General features: G+C 49.2%; 1 protein-coding gene across 8 annotated transcripts in view; it reads right to left on the reverse strand.

Moving 5' to 3' along the window:
• The window catches only part of SMG7 (SMG7 nonsense mediated mRNA decay factor), a 56,630-nt gene that overhangs the window by 44,124 nt on the left and 1,587 nt on the right, over positions 1 to 10,919 (reverse strand). For 3 of the 8 annotated variants that reach the window (XM_077182047.1, XM_077182050.1, XM_077182051.1), the window contains exon 1: positions 5,798 to 6,135. The exons of 1 other annotated variant lie outside the window; for it this stretch is intronic. In XM_077182047.1, the coding sequence (XP_077038162.1) occupies positions 5,798 to 5,826 (29 nt within the window). In that variant the 5' untranslated portion in view covers positions 5,827 to 6,135. Of the gene's footprint in view, positions 1 to 5,797; positions 6,136 to 10,919 lie in introns of those variants that run through there. 4 more of the 8 variants (XM_054638078.2, XM_077182048.1, XM_077182046.1 and 1 more) reach the window with 3 other exon arrangements.

A 10,919-nucleotide genomic window follows, 5' to 3' on the forward strand; every position in this document is an offset into this window, starting at 1 on the left:
GCCCTCCCTCATTAACACTTCAGACAAGCATCACCTGGTTTTACTGCCACAACAGAACTTTCTCTTTTCCAATAAAGATTCAAACTACATAGGAATATGCAGGTTAGAACAAGAACTAATTGCTACAGGAATCATCCCTGCCATCAAAAATAAATAAATAAATAAATAAATACAGCTGTAACTTTACTTACACTAACCTGCACTTCTAGGTCACTGGAACACTGTGGTGCAAGTAACCTCACAGCAGAGCACAAAGAGAGGCAGTAAGAGCATACACTGTGTTCTGCAGCAAGGGGAGACTCTCAGTCCAGACTGGAAATAGGGGTATGGTTTGTGGACAGTGAGACCAGGTACATTCTATAAGGATGATATTCTATATGTAGCTACAGCCATATTTTAGGAAACAGGACACTATTTACTGGGGTTGTGGGTCAGTGGGCACTTGATTGATAATGAGCACTATCACTCCAAGCAGCAGTCCCACCCCACTCTTAACCAGTAGTGCTTCAATCCTGTTGCACACAGCTTCACCCTTTTTGTCAGCACATCTGTAGTAACACAATGGACGGGACCAGGAAACCAACTTGAACGAAACCCCATGGGTAAAAAACAAAACTAAAGCAGTTTTAACCTCGTGTGGTTCCCCAGTTCAGCTTCTTTAGACTTGGCCACAAACTCATAAACTTTTGCCATCACATCAGGGGTGAGGGTGAGGGAGAGTGAGAAACTTCCATCAAGAGCTGTTCAAGTTTAAAACCCACCCTTGTATGGCCAAGCTTTTGCCAAGTGCCAAGCAAGTCACGTTCTCTGGTTACTGCAGCCCTCTTCTCCCTGGCACATGTTCACCTTCCTGCCAGCCCCTCCAGCAGGAAAATATGCCCAGCACCTGCAAACCTGCACAGGCACTGCCATCCCTGCTGCTACCTCCCTATGAAGGAGCATGCCCAAACCCCAGCACAGAGACCAGCACACCACAGCTCAGGGGAAGTTCTGGAAGTGCTGCTTTACCCCTGGGCTCTGCCTGCTTCTCTCTCACCAGGCACACTCATTTGGATCACCCAGACATAATCACCTAACCAGCTAACTTCCACAAACTTATAATGGCAGCAACCAACTGCAGGACATTTCAACTTGTTTCCTTAAGAATCTAGGTTTAAAAAACAAAAAATTATCACAGGTGTGACAGTGACTTGAGCACAAGTTGTCCCTGGATGACAGGAGGATGCTCAATAATTTGGATGCCCATGATAGGAAAAAGGGAACAAGTAATTGCTGCCCAGACACCTGAGGAGTATGGTGTGAGTCTTGGGGCTCTCAGCAAGATGTATTTCCTTCAGCAGAAAGCTCAGTGGGGAATTGCGTGACACTTTTTTGATTGTGATTCTTTTCGCTTCATAGGTCACCACAAAAAGCTTGTTGATCCTAAGTAAATAGCAGCCATCATCAATCTTTGCCTTTTAAAATCATTATTCTCACCCTCAAAGAAGAATAAGAAGTGTTGCTCATATTAAATATTGGCAGAAATTCTAGTTATCAAATGGTGGAGACATCTTATATAGAGAAAAAAACAAACTAGAAGGGAGACTTTATGCTCCCCAAAGAAAACATCAAGCTATGAGGGGTCTCCAGGAAGGCCAAAGCAGACCCCACTACATCTTGCTTAAAATTCAAGAGTAAACACTGTATGCAAGTAGCATTAATCATTTCAGAAAACAAAAAGCTGGAGGGAATACTTTCCAAGACTGATTTGGTCATGTTCAGATACCAAGACAAATCAAGAAAGCTGTGGAACAACTGGAGCAGGGCCTCCAGAGCAGTCAGGGCTGGAGCACTTGCATTTGGGACTGGAGGAGAGGCTGTGGAGCCAGGCTAGGTCAGTGTGAGGCAGGGAAGGCTCCAGGGCACCCACAGCTGCCACATGCCTCCAGGAAGGGGATTGAGAACATAGATCCAGCTCTCCATGTGGGAGCACAAGAGACAATGGGCATAAGATAAAACAGTTCAGACTGGATGTACAGAAAATCTTTTCCACCACAAGGATATTCAAGCTGCCCCAAAAGGCTGAAATGTCTCCATCCCTGGAGGTTTTCAAGCCCGGGGCACTTGGTCTGAGCCCAAAGCTGTCCCTGCTGCAAGCAGGAGGCTGGACAGGAGCCTCCTGAGGCCTCTCCTCCAGCCTTGTGACCCTGCCAACTCCAGAAGTCCATTGCAGGGACACAGGGTTCTCTATTAAGAGGTTACATTTACTAACTTTTTCCTTCATATACTCCCAAGATAATTAAATAACTGCCTTAGCCTTGCTGAGACTCATTCAAGCAGTATTCTGGTTGGTGCCTTTCCAGCACAGACAAGCATCACCTCTGCATCATTCTGACCAGGAATCAGTACCAGAACATGCTCACACACAGACTGCAATTACCTCTGCTCTGGCCTCCTCCTTCAACAGAGCAGAAACTCTGCAAAGAGGTGTGTCACAGGCTGGCAGACAGCAAAGGAGTAACCATGAAGAGACACAGCAGATGCACAAGTTAATGGAGCTACTGATGAGTCTTCAAAAAAGAGACCCACAATTTGAATTATTAAAGCAGTCAAACCTTTAATGAATTTGGTTATAGCCTCATCATAAGGCTACAGGAAACTACCTACTGGTTCATCAGCACTGGAATTTCTAAGCAGTGTTCAAGCCCTGTAATTCAAGCACTTTTTATTCTACATTTGTGCTTGTGCTAAAAGCCACAGTTTACCAGAGCAATGCCCCATTTAACTGGTAACTGAGCTCACATCTTTTTGAAGTGCAGTTGAGACAATCATTTGTCAAACTGCTAAACTTCTGAATCCTAGTTAACTCCTTTTTGAACATTAACACATAAAATTGGCATTGAAGATCATTTCTCTGAAGTGAATAAACATGGACTAAAGCTCAACACGGGCTTATAAAATGGATGTGCTCACAAGTTTCTGTGCTATTGTGTCAGAAATCCTTTCAGTGATATTTTGCTTAAAAGTGACCTTTTATATCTAGCAGGATACATGAAATGTCTAGTTTAAAATAAGTGCCCTGTGAGATTAATTTGATTTCTGGAGAGTACTTGTAGATTCCCTAAGCAGCACAAATAGCATGGATACAAATTTTCAGCCAGTGGCAATGAACAGATTCACCTGAACAGGGAGACTTGAACAATGTCCCTGTTTCCTAAAATATCTTTTAGGTTCTTGTCTCCTAAAAGAGCCCTCTGAAAGGTCTACTCACCTTACCAGATGCAGTGCAAGTCTTTGAGAAGTGACTCAAACAATGACTCCAGTGAAGTAGGTAGGAAACTAGATGGGAGAGGATATACTCCAATACCCTTGACAGATGACTTTGAAAAGGATAAAACTGGGAAAGCAAAAATCCCAAAAATCTATTGCAACATAGGAAGATGACTTAAAAACAGACTTTCCTGCAACTTTTCAAAGACTCAGTACACGAAGCCTGACCTTATTTGCTCTTCCTGGAAGACTTCTGTAGGGGGCTCATGTGTTCCTCAGTTCTCACAGGTTGATTGAAGGGGCACAGTCCTTCAAGGATAGCATTTTAAAATAGCTGATTCACACACATACAGAAAGCAAGAACCCAGAAGTAGAAGAGTTAAGGTAGTCCAGCTAAAAGTCCATTCTTCCCCACTCATCATTTCAACAGCTTGATTCTTGCAGAGTCATTATTTCACTAGGTATTCAATCGTTACATGTTGACCTTAGAAATCTGTCTAAAATCCAAATACACAGAAAAACGATTTCTTGCAGAAACTTTTCTGTCCCTCCTTAGTGTTAAGACAATGAAGGCAGCACAGACTGCTTGCCTCATGTCTTCATTGGGCACAACATTTTGCTAAGCTGCCCTCTCACATTGTTACACTTTGGCCTATCCCTTCCTCATTACATTTGGATTGAGCCTGTCCTGCCTCAGTAAAAAGGAGCATGCCCTCCTCCTTTAGACAGAGGACTAACAGAACTGGCTCTGAGAGTCTGAGGCTTAATTCCCAGTTCCCTTTATGAGCTTGGGCTGCAGTAATCTGCAGCTGCATTTCTGCCCTATGCAAATCAAACAATTTAAATGTACGTTCTGTGGATGCAAAAAGCCTTTCTCAGCTTTTCAAGGAAACCTTCCCCAAGCACACCTTCTGCAGAGAGAACAAACCCAAATGGTCTTCAGAGGCAGAAGGAAAGTGATGAAAAGTTTAGAAGGGGGACTGTCCTGTTTTAGGAAGAGATAAGGCTCTTGGTGACAGAGACACTGACTGTAACACATTAGTTATGTGCACACGCTCCAGTCCTGTTGCTTTGGCACAACATAAACAAAGCAGCCAGGAAAAAGCAGGAACAACCCAGGATGAGCTGAAGTGTGAGAGGAACAAAGAGAGGAGAAACTGGTGATTCCTGCCCACAGCTTGCAGGAAGGATTTCCAGCTTGGCACAGCAAAGTGCTATGGAAGAGCCTGGTGGTGCAGGAAGGTGACAGGAGCAGGGACATGTGTAACATGGCACAGCCTCCCACAGCCCAAAGGACACGTGCACTCACAGGAGGGAACACGGAGCCACATGTCACAGTATTATTAAGACATGTCCTACAATAAAAAAGCAAGTCTTCTGCTGATAGAAGAGTGCTAATAATAAAACATTTAAAAGCTTTGTCATGATGTAAGAGGAAAGAAAGAAGGAAGAAGTTTCATGACAGCATAGGTATACGCATCTGGAAGAGAAAAAGGTCATAAATTCACTATTAAATAAAAAAATATTACATTTTTTTCTTTTTTGAAGAAATCAACCTGAGGTAGGATCTGGGATAACAGAAGGAAGCAGAGGCAAAAGACAAGATGAGGAGGAAGGGAGGAATTTGGAGAGACTGTCGAAGTGTTTCAGAACTCTGTATAGAAAGTGCTTTAGAAATGTAAAATCCTCATTGGATTCACTCCTTCTAAATCCTTCCCAAGCCCTGAACTCCTCAGTAGGAACGTGCATGCCCTTTTGGCATACCTACTCCTTTTCCATGAGGTGTTCTGGAAGCATCAAGGGTGACACAACACAATCACGAACCTGGACAGTGAGTACTTTACAGCTACTGAAAAGCCATTTGTAGCTCACGACGCTGCTCTCCAAAGCCACTAGAGAACCACTAGAGAACGAGCATTTGGGTGTAAATTCACCCCAGAGCCTATCAAAGTTCTGCTCGTATCACCGTGAGCTATCTCGTGCTCTCGACTTGAGGGACTGGGGAACGGTTCAGTATGAAAGCACAGCCCTGGCAGCCTCACTCCTCTCCCAAGCCCTCCGCTGCCCGTGCCCGGCACAGACTGGCTGTGCCAGCCGTGACTGAGGACTTCCAGCTGATGGCGAGGGCTGAGACACGACTCCAGCTACTCCCGTTCTCCCAGAGCACCTCCCGGGGCTGCGAGCGCTGCTCCCGCTCCGCAGCCGGGGTCAAACCTGGGTTCGCTCCGCAGCGCTGGGTTACCGGGCCACCCCCTCGGAAAGCGATGGGGAATTCCGCCAGGGAAGCCGCTGGACTCTCCCACCCTCCCCGCGGCTCCACGGCACCGGCGTGACCTTGCTGGGGAGCCCTGGGCCATGCGGCAGCCGAGCCCGGCCGCCCGCGGGGCTCGGGAGCGCGGGGGCCGGGTCCCGCACACCGGCCCGGGCACGGCCCAGCGCCCCTCAGAGCCGCTGCGAGGCCCGAGGGCTCCGGGTCCGCCCTCTCCCCGCCGTTCCCGGGCCGCCCGGCCGCGGCCTCGCCTGCCCGCCGCGCCCCGGAGAGACTCACCGGAGATACTGCGCGCACAGCAGGCTCATCCTCCGCCGCTCGCCGCCCGTCCCGCCGCGGCTCTCACAGCCCGGGCCGGCCCGCCGCCCCCGCGCCACCGCCGCCGCCGCCTCCCGCCGCCGCCATCTTCCCGTGCAGGGCCCGCGGGGAGGAAGGGGCGGGGTGTTCCCGCTCTGCGCTCCGGCCCGGCAGGCCCGCCCGCGCCCCGCCGGCCCCGCCGCTCCGGCCCCTCGGCGGCCCGGGCAGCCCCGGCTCCGCCGCTCCGGCACCGGCGGCGTCCGCTCGCCGCTCGCCCGCCCCGCCGAGCCGCTGCGGCCCTCCCGCCGCGCCGGCCGCGCTTCCGGGCCGGACCCCGCCCCCGCCGGCACTTCCGGCGGCGCCACCGGCAAACCCTTCCCCCGCCCGCTGCCATGGCAACCGAGGGGGCGGTGGGGCGTCGCCATGGCAACCGCGGCGCATCCCGGGGCCTGCATCCGCCGCCCGAGCCGCGCCGCCACCGCCGGCTTTGTCACCGCGCCCCTCGGCCCTCGGAGGGGCCGCTCACCGGGAGGCCCTTGGGGCTAGCGGGGGCCCCGCCACAGAGTTACAGGAACACAGAACGGGGCAGATTGGAAGGGATCACAGTGGGTCATTGGGTCCCCCCTCTCTGCTCAAGCAGGGTCATTCCAGAGCACATGGCACAGGATTGTGTCCTGACAGGTCTGGAATACCTCCAAGTGAGAGACTCCACAGCCTCTCTGGTCTCTGCTCCAGTGCTCAGTCACTGCACAGGAAAGAAGTTCTTGGTCATGCTCAGGTGGAACTTCTTGGGCATCCATTTCTGCCCATGGTCCCTTGTCCCATTGCTGGGCCCCAGGGAGCAGAGCCTGATCCTTGCTCTGAGCCCTCCCTGCAGGCAGGGACACAGGGGGATGAGGGCCCCTCTCAGCTGGGTCTGCTCTGGAGGCTGAACAGCCACAGGTTCCTCGAGAGAGCTGCTCCACGCCCTTCCTCATCTCCTCAGCCTCCTCTGGGCCTGCTCCAGGAGCTTCAGGTCTCTCCTGTCTTGAGACAATTAGGTCACACTGAAGTTTATTTTCTCCAGGCTGAACAACCCCAATTCTCCCAGCCTTTCTTCATAACAAAGCTGTTCCATCCCTCTGATCATCTTGGTAGCCTTGTCTGGACTCACTCCAGCAGCTCCATGTTCTTCCTGTGCTGGGACTCTGGAGCTGGACATAGCTCCCCCTCAGCATGGAGCCAGGACCTGGGCACATCAGGCAGTAACCTTGCACCTGGGTGCAACATTCTATCACTGCTCAATATTTACAGTATTTCCACTACTTATCCCATGTGGTCCCACCTCCCATGCTGACTTGGTGACTTGATTTGTGCTCCAATTTTTTTTTTTTTTTTTTTTTTTTTTTTTTTTTTTGTGGCAGGAAAAATCCCACTGAGTTCAGTGCCCATTTGAGCAAATGAGCCAGTCTGAAGAAATAAGGCAGAGGAAAATTTGGGATCAGATGAGCACAAGGTGTCTGGCTAATAAAAGTTGTGTCATTTGAGTCTGTAAGTGACCTGGGGACAAAATGAAAGATCATGTTTCAAAAATAAGTCCCCCACATTTTTTTCAGGTTGAAAATATATATTGAAAATATATTCAGGTGTGGATATTTTCATGGACAGAGGTGGCACTGGACTGTCCTCTGTCTCCGTGCCAAACTTTGGCTTTTATGTCATTGAGACATCAAATTCTCCTGCTGCTCAGCATGAAAACCTGGGATCAAGCAAAGATGAGTGAACAGCTCAACAGCTGAATGATGAAACATCAAATTCTCTGCAGGTTTGGTGATTATTTCAATCTAAATGTTGTGATGTGGGGAATTAGCACTCAACAGCATTCAAAAGAAGAAACAAAGCATGAAGATACCTAAACAATCCTAATTTTGTCCTCTATTCTTCCTGATTGGTAATGTTATCATGAGTAAAGCGTATTTGTTATCATCCCAGATTATCCTACTTAGATTTTGAATTGTTAGTGACAAAAGCCTCATCTAACCCTAATAATAATCTCTTTTCCCCAAATATAACCTCTATGTAAAACTTCAGGAATTTCAACTGTGTAGAGGTTTGTTAAGCCTTCATTATTTCCTTGCAAATATCACCCAGAAGAAAGAAAAAATTATAAAATAGGCCTCATTTCTTAGAGAAATTCCTTCTAATCCTTATAATTGATAAAGTAACAAATTTCCTTTTAATTTTTTGAGAATAAGTGCTGCACATTCTGAGCAGAAGTACCCTTTCACACTGACTAAAAGCTAGCTCACTTTTGGAAAGGAGAGAGCAAGCAGCCATTCCCAGGGATCCATGCTGAGTGCCTCAGCCTCACTGCCCATCCCATGAACCCAGCCACAATCCCACCTGCACAGACTGATCCAAGCTGTAACCTCAGAAACATTGAAAGGGCTGCCAAGATAATTGCACCTGTGGCCAGCTGGTGTTGCTGAGCGTGGGCAAGAGAGGAGCTGGTTCCCAGGCTGACCTTCCCCAGGAGATTGCCTCAAATGTCAGGCCAGTGTCCCAGAAGCACTGCACAGCACTTGGGGTCAGTTCACAGTCCTCAACCTCTATAGATCTCCAGCTTTATCTCATGGCACCCTTGGGCATCTTCTTCCAGTGCATGATGAACCAAGCCCTGAGAAACCAAGCCCTGAGAAGAGCTCCCCAGGCTACTCATAATTTTTCAAACCTCAGTTTTAAGTCATGTCTTTCACTGGCTGCTTTTCAGCCTTGTTTACTCCCTCTTTATTTGAATATCCACTCCTACAAAGGGTCATCCAAAATGGAAGATTTCTCCCTTTGGGCCAGGCTGTCCCACCCCATGTGGCCTCAGACCTGGTCACTGTGGGTTTGGCAGCTCCCTCCATCTCAACAAGGCTCCCAGCATAGCAGCTACTCCCAAGTGCTTCCATTTATTGTCCTATGCTGTTGTTCCATGAGCAACTGGGTCAGCTTGGCCTGCCTGGCCTGGCCCAATCTGCCAGCTCAGTCTGGCTTCTTTATATTTGCAAATCCTTTCCCTCCCATGGGCTGGGTTTGCAAGCCTGAGTTTTGGCTAGATACATTCAGATTGTATCTCAAAAATGGGTATAAACTAAAAATCTGCCTTTGTGGGAACCAGGGGTTTTATTCCAACTGGGCTATCAGGTGAGCACTCCCTTATTCAAGATTTTTTGCCTCTTCTCAAGGAAAGGCCTCTTTCTTTTTTTTTTTTTTTTTTTTTTTTCCTTTTAAAGTGCATTGTTGCATTACAAAAATTTCTTAGAGTCATAGGGCTAGCATGTGGGGAGCAGAACTGAATGTGCTTCTCAACCCTCATCAGAAAAGGCTCCAAAATGTGCCAGGATGGGTTCACAAATGGTTTAAGCCCCTCTAATTGTCCTTTTCTCTGATAGATTTGAGTTCTTCCGAAGAGTTTGCAGACTGTTAGTTTAAAAGCCTTAAGCTGGAAGGCTTCTCTTCCTGCTCCCAAGAGGAGGGAGAAGGTGAGAGGCAGTGCAGGGAGCACTGAGGGGTCCCCATCCCTCAGCCCATGAACACAGCCATGACCTTCCTGCCTTCTGCTGCACAGCCCCCTGCTCTTGAGGCCTGGCTGTGCAGATGGTGAAGAGCTGGACAAATCCATGTGCAGAAATACCCTTGGTGTGAGCCTCAGGCCATGTTCCAGGTGTGCTTAACAGGTCTCAAGTCCCATAGACAACGATTTTGCAGTGCTGATATGAGCTCTCTGTGTAGGCAGGTCCCTGTGTTTGTCCATGCTGCTGTCTCCCTCAGGGAATAAACCCCAGCTAATCATCCTTCTGCCCCCTCTGTGTCCTGCTGTGCCAGCTCTGCAGGTGCCACCATGGGCTGGGCTGGAGCTCAAATCCACTGGGGGTCTCGGGGTGCTCCAGCACTGCACAACAACCCCAGGGAGGCTGGCAGGGAACATGTGGCTCCTGCAGCTGGGGCTGCTGTCTTCAGCCATGGGAAATCTGCACCCACATGTTCAGGGAAAGCAGCAAGTGAAAGAAAATACACGCTGGGTTAGGAAACACTGAGGGGGAAAAGGTGAAATAACCACTGCACAGCCTTGCAGGCATCGCTCCCGCACCAAAACCTGCCGCCGCTCCCCAGCCGGCAGCGTTGCTAAGTGACAGCTGATTTACCACATCACTCACCATCCAGCAGGAAAGCCAGGGAAGAGCTACAGACTCTGCCAGAGCCTGCCCAGACCTCATCCTCACATGGCCTGGCAGTGCTGGGTTCCACCTTGTCCCCACCATGGCCAGGCAGTGTGTAACCTACGTCTGGACGGGTGATCTTGATCTTTCAGTGGTGTTTAAGGTCAAACTCTCCGTGTGAAACAAAGCAGGCAGAGAGGTTCAGCTGCATGGCAGGAGCTGTCAGGAGCAGTGGGATGTGTTTGGCATCACCAGGCAGTGGGAGAACTTGGCCACCAGCAGTTTTGTCCACTTGTGCCTTCTGCAACAGCAGCGCTTAATGCTCCTACAGCTGCAGGTTGTATAAGCTGCAGAAGGGAAAACATGCTCCCCTGCAAAATTTCCCATGCAAAATTGGCAGGGAATGGGGTCAGGATTAATAAAAAAAATCAGCTGTCTCGCCTCAATTTCAGCCTCTTCTATATAAAAGGAACCAGTGAAAAATCTTCTCATAAAGGGCACACCCCCATATTTCATATCAGGGCAGTTGTACCACCTCCAAGGGAAGGGGGTAGGACACCATCCTGAGTGGGAATGTGCAGGAGATGAACACTGATTTCCTAGGTTCATTCCCTAGTGGTCTTGCTCCTTCATATCACTCAGGCTGATGAGTATCCCAGCACCTGGCTGAGCTGGGAGGGAAAAAATTTTCGAGCAAAAGACTGTTAATAATTAATCTTAACAGGACATGGAGAAACACAGCACAGTGCTGTGGGTAGGGCTAAAAGCCTCTGCCATGAAAAGGCAGAAATTAATGTCTGGGGAGTGTCCTCTTAAGGACAGAGGAGGAAGACAGATGAAGGTAGCAAGGGAGACCTGTTGGTGGCAAAAAACTCCCTGCTGAGAGAAAAATCTGTATGTAGGAGCCAGAGATGAGGCCA

Source organism: Agelaius phoeniceus, chromosome 8 (assembly GCF_051311805.1).
Source record: "Agelaius phoeniceus isolate bAgePho1 chromosome 8, bAgePho1.hap1, whole genome shotgun sequence".
In the NCBI taxonomy this organism is placed as follows: domain Eukaryota; kingdom Metazoa; phylum Chordata; class Aves; order Passeriformes; family Icteridae; genus Agelaius; species Agelaius phoeniceus.